Below are 15808 nucleotides of genomic sequence, written 5' to 3' on the forward strand. Positions count from 1 at the left end.
AACAAAAACAACTTACTAGAACTTGGCAAGTTGCTGTGCACTGAGCTATGGCAATCACCCACATACACGCATCTAGCCTATGACAAGTACCAGGTATTTCCACATAGTTTATACTGCACTGAAAGAGGGGGATGCAAAATCACATTACAGTTCAGATATTTTTGGCTCAGTGCTCACACATGGACAGCCATTAAAGTATATCTGAGACAATTTAAGTACTGGTAACTTGATCATCTGCTTAAGCCGTCCAGTGTGCCTATGTACCAGAGTTTTCCTGCCATTGCTTTTGTCCTTAATATGGAAGTTGGTTGTGAATAGGGCCTTAAAAAAGATTTTTTGAAATAGAAAGTAATCTGGAAAAGATAGAGCAAACCAGTGGTGTTTGCAGAAGATTCCTGTGCAGCTCTCATGGTGCTTGCATCTGGGTTGTAAATGTGATCTGTTATCTGTTTTATTTTCTATCTCAAATTTCAGACCCATAGGCAACAGAGTACAAGCAGATATGGATGTTTTTGGGATGGATGCTTTGGACATAGCTGTACATGAAGTAGCTGATCGTGATGATACCTTGGGGTGATTGTACATGTTGCTGAAAGATGTTGAGGTGTGGATTAGTAAAGATGGTACCAGTTACCTGTGGCCAAATCAAAGACCCAGAGCACCTTTCATTCTTTGAGAAGTGTTACCTCCAGCTACCTCATCAAATGTGCTTCAACTCTGACAGAAGTATGGCAAAGGTTACAGACAGAAGAGCAGCAGCCAGCATTTTTTTCAGGACAACAGTCTGCATCACATCAAAATTCCTTCTGGGATGTTTAATGTACATGTCAGATCCTTCTCTGTGCCCACTCATAGGCAAATTGTGGTGCCGTTAGTACAGGTGGAAGATGGGGACGCTGATTTGTACATGAATTACAGAATGAGGTGTGTAATACTGTGCATAGTGACGGTATTATTAGGTGATATATTCTGGTTTCATTCTGAGGGATTACAGCTTCTTTTCCTGTTCAGCCTGTAGGCATCCCAGGCAGAACCAGATGTGTCTTGTGTTGCTGTGCAGTTTCACTAAGGTACTCTCTGTGCTGCTGCACAGGTGAATGTTGTCTTAGACTCAAGTGACCTGGCTGAGGCTCTTCTGCTGCCCTCCCCACCCTGCTGGAACCATTGTACTGGACTTCTGCTGTGCTAATTTTTGCAATATACCCAAAGACCAATTTGCTTGGATTAACACAGGTCTAGTTTAATAAATGTGTCCAGCTGTCTAATAGGTTTGAGCAAATGAACCTTAAACTACTTGATTTAATTTAGAGTTTGCATCCAGGTCTTGGTGCTTGAATTAAAATTAAGGAGTTGGCTGAATGTTAAAACTCCACGGTGGAGGTGAAATCATCCATGATAATGGAATGTCCAGCATACACACATACAAAAAGGAAAAAACATGATTCTAAAGGCCAGATTGGTTCCTCTCATCTGCCTTTGCACTGAATTACAACCTGTAACCTCCAGGAAGATTGCTGATGTCACTGTAGATTGATATAGGCCCATTCTGCTTGTCCAGGGTGTGTGTATGTCAAAGTATATGTTAGCTAGGCCTCTAGGGCTAGCACAAGCTGGCACACTTGCTGACTTGGTCTGTGAGTCCCCTGTGATCAAACAGATTTTATTTTTTCTCTACTGCTTTTTCATCTCATGGATGAGGGTTTCAGAGGAAGATGGCATTCTACAGGATGGGGAAATGTGTTTTCCAGTCTGGCCTATGCTGGTTGAAATTTTGATTTGGCTATGAAAATGGTATATATGTCCACTGTTGTGAAATGCAGGCAAGTTGGCAGTCTGATGGGATGAAGTGTGGGAGCTGGAACGTGAATGTTCAGGGGTTTTCCACTGGAAACAAACTGACAGTGTGGTGAAGGGACGATAGAAATGGTACATGGTTTTATCTGTGCTCTTAGACCTCTGTGTGCTTTTGTAATGGGGGATAGTATCACTATTTCTGTTTTAATGATTTAATCTAAACCAATAGGTTTGTCTATAGACCAGCTGTCAGATCAATGGCACTGCGAGGGCTAGACCTTTGATTTTCAGTATGCAAATCTCTTTTCCCGAACAAGGTGCACTTTTCTCATCTAGGTGTGTATCAGTGTGAGAGTTTTCTGTGTAAAGAGCAGGGCCGTAGTGCTGTCAGGGACATGTGTTTAAGAAGGTGTGGATAAAGTCAGCCTTCTCTGCCAGGGCTCTGAGCTGGCTTAAATGCAAGTCAAATTTACTCTGGAAACCATTCAGCCACATTCAGACAGCAGTGTCAGCAGTATTATGCCATGCTTTCAGCCTGGTTAGCATAGTTTGCCAGCTCATGGCTGGAGCTTAGCTTACAGGGTCGAAACATGGACAGGGCAATAGTGGGTGCCCTCACTCTGTCCTGAGCAAAGTTGCTCTGAGATAGATAGATGGATTTGTGCTCATAAGAGCAAGGGCTCATCCTGAATCTGAACAAGACAGATTGTTTGAAGAAGCATCTGCATCTTTGGTTTATGTTCAAATAGTGGTTTGAGCTGGACCCTGTGTTTTGTACAGCTGATACAGCAACTGTGCGGCATGTACATGCGTGTGTGTGTACAATGCTGCATTCTGCGGTGCTAATTCTGCAATTGATGACTGTGCTCTACTGAGGTATTCATAGCATCATGGGTTGCAGTTCAGTGGAAGAATATTTCGGGAAGCATTTACTGAAGTGAGAGAAACCTTTGCCAGTGGGATGGTTCTCACTGGGTGGTGTTTGGGCCACATTTAGGCCTTAGCAGGGCATGCAAGCTTGGAGCACCATTTCTGCATCGGGGAGGAAGGATATTGTTGCCTATTGGATTAGTCAGGAGCGTGTTGTGATCTGGAGTTAATCTCATTCTGATTTTGATATCACCATCTGTGTTTACCTCTTTCAGCCCCTCATCACCTTGGAGAGCAGCATCTCATACATCTTCGCCGTGGAGGGGATGAACACTGTCACTGTGCAGGTTTCTGCGGGCAACACCCTCATCCAAGACACCAAGGAGATCGCAGTACATGGTACCCTCAGCCTTTTACAGTCAGATCTCAGGGGTTATCTAGAGGTGAAGAACAGACAGTCAGTGCTAAACCAAAATGAACTTAGTGCCTGGAGGAACCTCTGAAGACAAACTGTAAAGTAGCTTAGATGTGTCTAGATTACAAAATACAGAAGCAAATTGAATGGGGCAGCTAGCTAAATTTGTAAGCTCAGCACTGAAGTAAAGTGGCTAGTGTCTTCTTTGCCTGTTCGTCTGTCTGTACACCCTGACTGGGAAGTGCAAAAGAAAAACACAGAGCGGTAGCCAGGTTGCCTTCCCTCTGCTTCCTAGCTGTATAAAGAAGTAGTCATAGTGCATCGTTAAGGTGGCCTGAATATAGCTGGTGTTTCTCTTTATACAATGGCTGTATAAATGGCAGGGGTCTGGAGTGGTCTGGAAAACAGGCGGCAGAAATGACTGTGTTGTTGGTATGTCTGCTCATCTTCCATGCCACAGCTGGAGATCGGAGTGTGTCCACTGGACTTCCCTGTGGGTAACGTTTGGTATGTTCTTGCCATATCAGCACATCTTGGTCTCCAAAAAGTACCCTTTGACACACCACAGAGCTTACCCAGTTTGGAGCTTGACAGAAGCTGAGTGGAAGGGCTCTCTCAGTAGTTTTGGCCAGGATTTTGAGATTTCTCCAGAGAATAATTTTCACTTCAGGCTAGTCTTCTTTTTCCTTATCCAGGTTTTGGCATCCAGAATTTGAGGGCAAGGTTTTCTTTGGATAGCAAGTTTTATTGAGACACCTGGGCTTCAAATAACTGAGATTGTAGTGTGTCATTGAACTATGTGTGTCTTGCTTCAGTAATTAAAAGATAAATAAATGTCTTGCTGGTGACTGGGAAGGTATATGTTCAGATTTAACAACCAGCTAAATAGATATTTATTGATTGCCTGGTGGTGAAATGCAATGGATTTTAATGATTTGTTAACATGATTTAGTAATACCCAATCTCACTATTAGCAAATGTAGATAACCCTCTACTTGATCATTTTGAGCATTGCAAAGTGCTGTCTTTACTTCTGGGAAACTTACATCTTTCCACTAGTTTCTGGAACAAATCTGAATCAAGCGTATCTGAGGGGGGTGCCCACAGGTGATCTTGATCTTTGTAGTTGTGAGGTAAAGATCCTGTAAGTCCCACAGAGTGCTCCTCACTCTCTGTTTTTAAACACCTTATAAGAATTTTTGCCATTTTATTTAAAAGACCCAAAGCTTTGGGCTTTATCACAATGAGAAATTGATCTAGTTGGAATGTTCAAGTAGTCCTGTGCAGCGCCATGCTGCAGACTGACCTGGTCTAAGGAAGCAGTCCTTCCAGTCCCCCAGTCTGGTGATCAGTTCAAGTTTGAGCACATAAATGAGTGACACCTTTAATAAACATGCACTCTGCTAAATTTGTTTCCTAATCTGTGTCCTGTGTTAAGTTATTATGGCTCTAGGCAGGAAGGTATGGCTTGCTGGTGTTAGCAGTGGAGAAGATTTGTTCAGAGTTTTCTCAGATTGGGATTAACAGACCAGAATTTACTCAAAAAATAAACTGGACATGGTATGGAGTGTTTAAAAGTCAGAGACTTTATATATCAGGGTCTGGGTTAAGCCTTCAGAACTTGAGAGAGTTTTCCTCCTCTTTAATGCTTATTTTATTTAAAAATATACTGCACCATCTAAAAAGAAAGAACAGATCTTACAAATGATGCAACATAAATGCTGTGCTGGCGCATCCCTGCTATTCTGTGGATTTCCTCATTTATACTCTTGCTAGTTTATCTTGATTTAAAACTGATACCTTGTTACAAATGATTAATGGTACTTATTTGAAGTGTCTGGAGATCAGGTGCTTCAAGGTGAGGCACAACATATCTCCAAAAACAGAAAGAAGTGTCTTCTACCCTGAGAACTTGTGTCTGAGTGTGATTCCCAACTTGGATCTGTGCATCCCACTGGCCCAAATCCATTGTGCACAGCTGTCAGAAGAATTCCAGGTTTGGTCTCTGGTGACACCAGAGGGGAGAGTTGGAATTGCAGAAAAATGTAAATTGTTCTGTATTTGAAGTCAAGGAAGTTTTTCTTCCTCCCTGCAATCAGTCAATTAGGAAGTAATTTCAGTGTGTTTTATGAATAGCCATTGCTTGATTAGCCAGTCATTAGCACCACTGGGTTCTGATTTGTTGGGGTATTAACCACTCATGGCTTCCCTCCAGGAGAGCAAACAGATAATACCTGCTTTCGAAAGCATTACTTACAGTAAGTGTTCATTCTGCAGAGTGCAATGTGTGCAATTGCACAGATCTTCCAAATTTCAGCCAGATGCTGCCTTATTTACTGGTCAACTTCCTTGTAAAGCAGGATCTGATGAAGTTGAGTGGCAAAATTACAAAGCCCAGGGGTGTCACAAAGGGAAGGCATCCTCTCACCTCCCTCATTCTTTCTTCTGTTTCTTCTGGGGAAAACCACAAGTTGACATTAGAGCAAAATGTCCTTTATAAGAGCCTTTATAAGAATTATTTCCTTGCAAGCTTTCTGTCCTCCTTAGAGTTAGCCAGCCCTTTTACTTCCTTCAGCCTTTCCTCTCTCTCTTGCTTTAAGATAATTTAATTGTGGTCTTCCTGTTGTCTTCTGCACCCTTGGCTGTACCCTGGACACTGCCCATTTGATATCCTCATAAATACTACTTTTCTATTCCAGAGTATTTCCAGTCTCAGCTCCTGTCATTTTCTCCCAACTTGGACTACTATAACCCTGACATCCCTGAATGGAGACAAGACATTGGCAAAGTTATCAAGACAGCTCTAGCACAGGTGAGCGTCTGTTTCTTCGTAGTAACATTGAGCAGGCTGTTAAAACATGCACTTTTTCAACATGCTATCTTAAAAGAATGGGAAAGAACAGCAGTAATGAAGCTATCATTTTGAATCGATAAAAAGCTTCTTAATATGCTGGATCTTTTTATGGAGGCAAACTATATTGGGAATTTTGTGGAAATATTGTAATTACTTTTATTAATGTTTCTGTGGTGCTTTTTAGCTTTTAATATCCCTAAGGACTTTACAAATTCTGGATTGTAATAGAATCATTATTATTCTTAATTTGCCAAACTCATATTAGAGTATCTACTGTTTTCTACTCTGAACATTTGTGTAGTGTTACTGTGTATTGTTAAACAGCTGATCCACTTCATCCCAGAAGACAGACATTGTAGTATGTTGGATACACGAGGAAGATATTTCTACCTTGTTCTGATACTCAGTCTTCTGATGCAGCTAAGTGTAGCAACTGGTGAACGTTATAAAGCTCTAGTCCCTTTCCAGCTGGGGCAAAAAATGAGCATACAGAGGGAAAATAAACTTACTTTTAAAATACAGGACAAAGAGAGACGTCTGTGGGTGGAAGATACTGAATCTTCCTTTGGGATTAATTAGAATATGTAAACGAGCATTCATATTCTTGCAGGAAAGGGGACAGAATAATTTATGATATCAGATAGCCAGGGACTTTGGTTTTGTGTGAAATCAGGAGATAGATATGGGCAAGGTTTTGTGTTTTTTACATTCTGCCAAAAACGTATCTGGATTTTTTTTTTTTTGCTTCAGCTACAGCTGATCTTAGAAATGGAGGCTGATTATTTTTACAGGGAAAGTACATTCCTGCTCAGCTTTTCTCAGCTGAAGCCCACTCACAATTCCCAGTTTATGTTTCCTTGATTATTTCCCATCCTGAGAAAACATGGAGTTCATTGGTTTAAACTATTGTTCCCTTTTACTGTATTTAGAGTAAACCTTGCAGAAAAAAATAAATTAATTAGGCTGTAACTATGAACTGTTACAGGCAACAGTAGAAATCATGTAGAAGTGCTTGCTTGTATATCCTTTTAAGACTGTTTGATTGCAGCCTGTGGTCTATGCTTATAGGACAGATGACCAGGTATGGGCTGCCCCATTGATACATTTCGGTTCAGGAATGAGGCCAAGGAGCTTGAGGTGGGGTAGGACCGGGGAGCTAATGGAGTTAGCCTCATACAGCAGAGAGTTTCTGAGGGAGGAGGGAGGCTTCCAGCTGTACTGAGGGTGCACAGCTTGGATTTGGGGAGAGAGGGCAGTAGCTTCAGTGGGAAGGCCGTGCTGAAGACAGTTGTGAGAGTCAGATGTGGAATTGACTCTTGGTCAGCAAACTGAGCAGTTCCTAGCACAGCCCTCGCAGTCAGCCCCAACAGTAAAAAATCTCCCACTGGAAAGATTAAGTTATTCATGTGAGGCAGATGTGGATCCCTGTAACCTGATATTCAAAGGTGATCGCAGGCAATGTTCTTTGTATGTCCCTGTTAGTTGCACACTTACCAGTGGTTGCTCTGAGTCAGACTCTCTGGATCATACTTTGGGTCATTCTTTTGTAGTGAGAACAACTATATGGAAAATCCAGATCTGGAGACATGGTAGGTTTAGACTTTGGGTTGGGATCTTTGGGTCCAGGGGTGTTGTCAGGCCTATGTTTACTTCTAGAAGTGGAGTGAATCATTAGCAGAACCTCTATTTCTGACTGACCAAATGGGCAGAGCAGCTCCTTAGGACCACAACACCTACGGTGGAAGTGGCAAATAACGCTTTGATGGGAGCACAGTTTCCCATAGTGAATAGAAACATCAGTAACAGAATAGTAGCTAGAGACCTCCTTTTTACTTTTCTTTTAGGTGACTGGTATCCCTGATGAACAGATCTTGGTAGCTGTATTTCCCGGGCTGCCTACTTCTGCTGAACTCTTCATACTGCCCCATAAAAACACAACAGAAAGGAGGAAAAGCAGTGAGGCTGATCTGGAGCAAGTAAGGAAAGAAGGATTCATGGAACTTTCATTCCCATCATACCATTTGCAGATGGGCCCCTTCACCTGTGCAGCACTGGAAATGACTTACAATAAGTGCAGTAGAACTAGATGCATCTGGGACTGTGGCAGTATAGCTTATGGCATTAAAGAAAATTATTTTTAGAGGAAAAATGGGCTTTTCTAATACCTTATTGAGATATGTCACAGTCTACCAGCAGTGGTGCTTCCTAGATGAGTGGTGTGTCCTTATTACAGTAGTTATGGCCAAAGAAACCTTGAATATGTACTGCTTCTACTCCCTGGAGGAATTCTAATAGACAGAGGCCAAAGCAGGAAGATAATATACTGAGGTTTACTAAAAATAAATCAGGCTCTTCAGCTCGTATATCACTGGAACAAGACCTCTTTTTTTCTGCAGCAGCGAATGGCGTGTGCAAACTATATTTGGAAGTTACAATATCCATCCATTTAGATAAATAGGTAATTACAGTGATGAATAGCAACAGTGATATGGAGGCAACGGAAGAGCTAGGAACAACAGCACTACTCTGCTGAAGCTTTCATGCTAGAATTACCAAGTGATTAAATCAACTCCATAAAGGCAAAGCAGTGAAGCACTGCTGGAAAAGCTACTTAGCTCTAGCTAATGTGCTTGTATGCAGCATTTTTACTGTATGCAAGCTATGTGTGAGCCCATTTCCAAGTAACTCTTGGAGGAGTAACTCTTCTGTGATCAAACATTAAATAATTCAGAGGCCTGCTGAATTCTGTGGAAGTTCATGTCACTCACGGAGCAAAGCCAGTTCCCTCAGAGTAGTATATTTGTCCTAGGAAGCTAGCAAAGCTGGCCTCTTAAATTCATGGTGCTGAGTGTGCGGAAGAGATGCGTTGTGGTGGGAAGATTTGAAGGCTTTTTGGAGGAATTTTGTTGGAATCATTTCCATCCCATTCAATAGGATCTATTCAAATTAGAATTCCCTCCAAATGAGCTGTTGTGTTAATATTTCATATATCGTTATTATGCAGACATCTCAGATTAGGTTTCTGACTAGCTGACCATGAGATCTGAAGCTCTAGTCCTCTAGTTTTATTTGATGGTCTACTCAGTTGGCACCTGTTGTTGGCTTCTGCTTGACGAGCTCTGCCCTGGAGAGCAGGCTGTCAGAACTACTGAGTAGCTGTGCCCTGACCGTCAGAACTACTCTAGGGAGACGAGGCATTAGCAAAGTCAGGCTCCAGCATGACATGCCAAGTATGTGCTCTGAGGCAACCAAATAACACATCATAGCTGTGCTGCTGAGCCATAAGTAAACTCCAGTCCAAAGCCCCTCTTCTAAATGAAGGAGAAATATGGCAGGTTTGCCATTAATCTTCAAAACTGTTTTTTCTCATCCCCGACAGCCTGTTTAAACAGGAGCTAAATGACTAAGATTGTCCTGAATCAATGTGAGTAAAGAAGTATTGCTAGGCTGGACTAGCTAGTTCATTTCCATCATCCACCAATGAAAGGCCAATGTGTCAGTGATTTCCAAGTGCATTAGATCAAACTCAGAGGACATTGTGGAGGGTGAAAAGATACTTAGTTCTTTTCCCTGCTCCCCTACCCCCGAAAAAAAGAAAAAAAATTGCTTTCTTGGATTGCTTCCTAGGACAGGTATAATAACATGCTCTGTGAGTCTCAAAAGTCCTGTAGGGAAACTTGTATGCAATAACACTCCATTCCATGTGAAGCACATGTATATGTTTCTCTCCACCTCCTCGGTCTCTCACTTCTCTTCCTGAAGCCAATAAGAGATGTTAGTCACCATTCATAGGCTACATACGTTCCTGAATGTTCGCCAGAGCTTGCTGTCTTCTATATTGTAACTACTGTATCTCTTATTATTTCGTCAGGTGGTAGAAATCCTTTTTAATGCTCTCAACCAGAACCTGGTCCAGTTTGAACTGAAGCCTGGTGTTGAAGTCATTGTGTATGTGACTCAGTTAACATTAGGTGAGTGTGAAGTCAAACACATAGTTGTGGTTCCCCTGAGGCTTCAGACAACTCCGGAAGAATCAGTCTACGTCACAGCACTCACAGTTTGGTATGTGCTGCTGGGATACATAGGACTGACCATGTTGAGACATTGTCTGTGGTAGAAGCAAGAAGTGTTAAAAACAGAATCCAGCAGTGGCATCTTCGTGCATCAGTTTGTACAAGTATTAAAAATACCTTTGAAAAGTTTACTATGGTTTAATTAGCTAGTGCATTGACGCTTTTCAAGTGTTTTAGAAAATCAGGTGAATGGTGTTCTATTAAGCCCTCATTGGACACCTGTGGAATTCAGTGGCAGTATTACTAACTTTCATGGATATTGAATCAAATTCTTATTGCAAAGGACTTCTTAATGTTATGACCAACCAGGAAGTTTTATAGGGATAAAGTAGTCATGAAAAGAAGATCTACATCTCTTACAGGGAATAAATGCCTGAATATTGACCTCTACTAAATTAGAACTTATTTAAATTCCAATGCTACCTATCTCTGTTTTCACACAGAGTAATGAATAGTCACTTTAAGCTTCATCACTCCCTTTGCTTTAAACCGCCCCAGTGTGAAGCTCTCAGCTACTGCTGAGAATTTTGGACAGACTAGTGTGAAGCTCTCGGCTATCACTAAGACAGTGGGGACTGCAGAGGAGACGATGGATTTATTTTTGCCCTTGCTTTTTATGACTGCCTTTGCAGTTATCTGAAATGTGGGATCTTGTGCAGGTGACATTGCTGATAACCTCTCCAAAAGACTGGGATTCATGTCCCACGATAATACACTTCAGCTTCTTTTTACATGAGACTCTCAGAGAGCCAAGAGCTGGGCTAAACCAAGTCTCGTGACATATCCTAGAGGTAATGCCTTTTTGCCTTCACTCTCTGACTGTTGTTTGGCAAGGAGAGTCAGATATTAGTAGTCAGATATTAATGAATTAATTTGCAAAACTGGGAATGGGATACAAATATCTGCAGTCTCCAGGTTCAGAATCTGGGTTTGTTCTAGTAAGACACTGCAAAGTGTAGATTTAGCTTGCTGTTTTCAACTATTCTCACACACACACACCCCCAATGGGGGTGCTGCATTTGTTTCATGACCATTCCCATAGTATTTTGACTCACGTGAAAGGACAGTCAGTTCTTTCCCATGGAAAAAGTCCATATAAGTAGTAGCAGCAGAATACTGGCAGGATCAGACTCTTAGGTGTGAAAATTTGGCGATGGATCCAGAAGTGACTATTTGCTTAGACTTTGTTGCCATCTTCTGCGTGACAGACAAAGAATAGAGAACAGTAAAAATCGAACCCCAAATTTTTATACAGAATGAGAAACACTCAGCTGCTACTTATAGTCATTTGTGCATCATTAGAGACTTCTCATCAGACTCTTGATTCTCAGCACAGTGCACAGGCTGTTAAGATGGTCTGCTCCGATAAGCTGTGGGAACAGCTGCATAGACAAGGTATAGTAATACACTTTATTTAGCCCACCCAAAATGTCAAGGCTAGATGGATAAAATCTCCAGACTGTTACAATGTACTGCATGCTTGGGTCCAGGATTATTGCTTTGGGCTCCTCCACATTATGAAAACTGACTCAATTAAAAAGTCTGTAACTTCCAATACAAGGATGAACCTCGAGGCTTCCCACAAGACCGGATCCCTGTCACATGTGAGGCAGACGTATGTCCTTGGAGGATGGGAGTCATTCTATTCATGGATGCTCTAAGGTAGCTTCTCCAAAGGGGAATAGACATGTATGAAGCCACACTTCATAAATTTCATTTCCACTCCAGTCCCTAGAAAAGCCTGAAAAAAATAGCCCAGAGTGTTAACACAGGAATGATCAGCCATTGAGCTGAGTATGGTTTGCTGTGCCTTTTCACTAGGAGATATTTTACTTCACTGTCTTGAAAAAGGACCTTGGCTTTCAAAGTACAAGAGAGTCAGTTTAGTTTTTTGATTGGTCTTGCCGAAAGCAGCATGCACCTTGCAGTGGTGCAGATAAGGCAGATGTGGCAAAGACAGAGTTGAGCTCAACTCTGGTACTTACGTGTTCCCTAATAATATCTTGCAAATCTAATGCTCTGCCTTTCCTCCTGCAGCACCCCTTGTTGATTCCAGCACAGGTCATAGCAGTTCTGCAATGCTGATGTTGTTGTCTGTGGTGTTTGTAGGCTTGGCTGTTTTTTTAATCTACAAATTCAAGAGGTAAGTTGAGAAGCTTTGGGGGATGGGAGGAGGAGACACTGGGTGGTTTACAGAAAATCTAGGCAGAGCAGTGCCTAGATTGCAGATGTAGGGTGAGTTATTCTGGGCTAAGGCTTAGACCAGTATAGTGCCCTATTTCTCATATATAGAGAGAAGACCAACTACTGTCCTTCCACCACAGACTCTGTGCTCTGAAAGCTCACCGAGAGCTCAGAGATCAAGCTGTTACCTGCTTCAGAAGATTTGTCTGAAACACAGACCAGAAATGGGAACCCTGTGCACTCATGGAGTGTTGAGCTGCACAATACAGACTTAGTAAAAAATCACGATGGATGTCTTCATACACTATATCCATCTGGCCAACTGCCTTAGTGCAGCAGTATCTCATTTGTATCTTGCCAAGTTAATAGTTTAGTTTTAGAGAGGAACAAGTGTGATTATGTTAAGGGTGGGAGACTCAAGGCCAGAAAATTTCGTGTTGAGCATCAAAATGCCTTTGGGAATCTGTGCTGAGATTTTCTTTGCCAGATTTTATTTTGCTGCCGGGCAGCAAGCAGGACCTGTGCTGGCCCATGGCACTTTGCTGCTGCAAGCTGTGAAACAAAATACAGTATAAGAATGGCCTGTTTGCTGAAGTGCTGCCTTGTGAGAGTGTATTTTAGGCAGATGGAGCTCTTTAGGAGGAACTTTGCATTCAGTACGGTACTTACTGTGTTAAATAGTCTATGTGGCCAGATCCTTCCCAGTGGCAAAATATTGTATTAGAAGTATAAGCTGAGTCTGACTGGGGAGGGGTGGGGAATCTGGATGTGAGTAGTTCCTCCATATTGTGAAGCTAGAGCTTTTCTTGTCCAGATTCCAGCTATATGTATATCTCTCCAGCTTTTCTGCAGCCCAAGATAACGCTAATACTCTCTAATGATGTTAGTAGGATACAAACAATATTAAAAATGGAATGATAAGACAGACATGTATCCTAGTCTCCAGGTATAAAGGTCCCCTCTTTTGATTTAATAATGTGCTTGGGAGGCAGCTGATAATTTCTCTCAGTCCAAGATGTAGGAAGAGAAGAGCACAGAATTCACTCTGGGAGATGTGTTAAGATGTATGTACAACACTTTGTAAGACATGCTTTCCTTTGTGTCTTGGTGAGATGGTTCCTTAGGTTTGGCCTAATGTCTTTGCCACTGTGGTCAGGGATCAGTTACCAGGAAGAAGGATCTATATATTCTGTCTGCCAGAAAGCAGTGAGGAGCTTGGTAATCCACTTTACTTTGGCAGTTTCCAGGTCATGTTATGCTACTACAGCTCATAAAACTGACTCTTGTACTACTTAAGCATCCTGAGCCTTGAGCATAGCAGCCATTAGCCTTGTGCTGTGCTCCAGGGCTGGGAAGACCCTGCCTTGTGAAAATCTGTCTGAAAATTGAATATATTACAAATTGGGAGGGAGGAGGAAGGTGGTTAGAGCATTGGTTTTGCTTAGCCCAAAGCTCATCAACTTACTGTCCCTTCTTATCTGCTCTGTCCCAAAGAGGACAAACCCACGTCAAACTGACAAAGTTCAGGATTAATTCAGATACACAGAGTGTCCTCAGCTTGATTTTTCAGAACAGAAAGCAAATTTCAGCTCTGTCTAAAACCTCTAGCTCAATGGATCAGAACTGAGAGCATGCAACAATTCTTAATGGAAAAAGGAGGTGGAAATAAAAGCTTTTTTCTGGCTCTCAGTGATACAGAGGTCCATTCGTAATATGTACTTTTCTGATTAAAGGTGATCCCAACCTGAATACAGAACTGCTGCTTACAGGAAAAGGTTGTGGGGAAAGCACGGGCCTGCATGAATTTTTAGTTCTACAAATTTATAGAAGCGGTGCTTTGCTGGTTTGCACACAGACTCCTTATTATGAGTCCATCAAGTTATGTACTTAGCAGGCATGTTAAAAACTGCTGCCGGAGAGATGTGTGTTAAGAAGTTCCGTGTGGAAAAGAAAGGAAGGGGGAAAAGTGGGGAAATAATCTGTAAAACGGTTATAGCTTTTCTGGGAGATTGAGCATATAGCAGATCATACTATGCGTGTATGGGTGGTGAGTAATGGTAAGGGCAATGGGGCAGTCAACATGCGCGTATTCTGGAACAGGAGTGCAGGAGTGTGTGTGCGCGTGCTCATGTGCTCAAGGATGTGTGGTGGGATGTTGTGGCCACCTGTGTCTGTGCTGGGAGTCACAGCAGCATTAGGTATTATTGCAATTAGTTATTGCAGTTAGGTATTAATGCAATTACAGAGACAAGGTGGGACAGCTCTCATGACTGGAATGCTGCCATAGATGGCTACACACTCTTTAGGAAAGACAGGCCAACAAGGCGAGGTGGTGGAATTGCTCTGTATGTGAGGAAGTAACTGGAATGTATTGAGCTCTGTCTGGGGACAGATGAAAAACGAGTTGAGAGCTTAGGGGTTAGAATTAAGGGACAGGCTTATATGGGCAACACTGTTGTGGGTGTGTACTACAGGCTACCTGACCAGGAAGAGGAAGTTTATGAGGCCTTCCACAGGCAGCTGAAAGTAGCCTAACAGTCACAGGCCCTGGTTCTCGTGGGGGACTTCAATCACCCTGACATCAGCTGGGAAGACCGTACAGCGAGGCACATGCAGTCCAGGAGGTTCCTACAGAGCATCGATCATAGCTTTCTGATGCAAGTGGTGGAGGAGCCAGCAACGAGAGGCATGCTGCTGGACCTTGTACTGACAAACAAAGAGGGACTGATTGAGGATGTGAAGGTTGGGGGTAGCCTTGGGTGCAGTGACCATGAAATAGTGGAGTTCAGGATCCTGCGTGGAGGAAGCAGGGCAATAAGTAGGATCAAAACCTTGGACCTCAGGAGAGCTAACTTTGGCCTCTTCAAGGAGCTGCTTGGAGGAATCCCATGGGTCAGGGCTCTAGGAGGTAGGGGGGCCCAAGAGAGCTGGTCACTGTTTAAGAATCACTTCCTCCATGCTCAGGATCAGTGCATCCCTCTGAGCAAGAAATCTAGAAAAGGAGGCAGGAGACCCTCATGGATGAGCAAGGAGCTTCTAGTGGAGCTCAGACGGAAGAGAAAGGTCCATGGAATGTGGAAAGAGGGACAGGCCACTTGGGAAGAATACAGGAATGTTGTCAGAGCATGCAGGGATGCAATGAGGAAGGCTGAGGTCCACCTGGAATTGAAGCTGGCAAGGGATGTCAAAGACAACAAGAAGGGCTTCTTCAAGTACATCAGCAGCAAACAGAAGACTAGGGAAAATGTGGGGCTGCTGCTGAATGAGGCGGGTGTCCTGGTGACGGAGGATACAGACAAGGCAGAGTTACTGAATGCCTTCTTTGCTTCAGTCTTTAGTGCTAAGGCCGCCTCTCAGGAATCCCAAGGCCTGGAGGTAAGAGAGGAAGCCTGCAGAAAGGATGACCTTCCCTTCATCAAGGAGGATTGTGTGAGAGATCATTTAAGCAATCTGGACGCCCACAATTCCATAGGCCCTGATGGATTGCACCCACGAGTGCTGAGGGAGCTGGCAGATGTCATTGCTGAGCCACTCTCCATCATCTTTGAGAGGTCCTGGAGGACAGGAGAGGTGCCCAAGGACTGGAGGAAAGCCAGTGTCATTCCAGTCTTTAAAAAG

General features: G+C 42.9%; 1 protein-coding gene across 1 annotated transcript in view; it reads left to right on the forward strand.

Moving 5' to 3' along the window:
* SORCS3 (sortilin related VPS10 domain containing receptor 3) overlaps window positions 1-15808 on the forward strand; it is a 334020-nt gene that overhangs the window by 314187 nt on the left and 4025 nt on the right. The window contains exons 21-25 of the mRNA XM_075423696.1: window positions 2940-3063; window positions 5779-5891; window positions 7778-7909; window positions 9805-9904; window positions 12044-12149. Coding sequence (XP_075279811.1) covers window positions 2940-3063; window positions 5779-5891; window positions 7778-7909; window positions 9805-9904; window positions 12044-12149 — 575 coding nt within the window. The remainder of the gene's footprint in view (window positions 1-2939; window positions 3064-5778; window positions 5892-7777; window positions 7910-9804; window positions 9905-12043; window positions 12150-15808) is intronic.

This window comes from Opisthocomus hoazin, chromosome 6, assembly GCF_030867145.1.
Source record: "Opisthocomus hoazin isolate bOpiHoa1 chromosome 6, bOpiHoa1.hap1, whole genome shotgun sequence".
Taxonomy (NCBI): Eukaryota; Metazoa; Chordata; class Aves; order Opisthocomiformes; family Opisthocomidae; genus Opisthocomus; species Opisthocomus hoazin.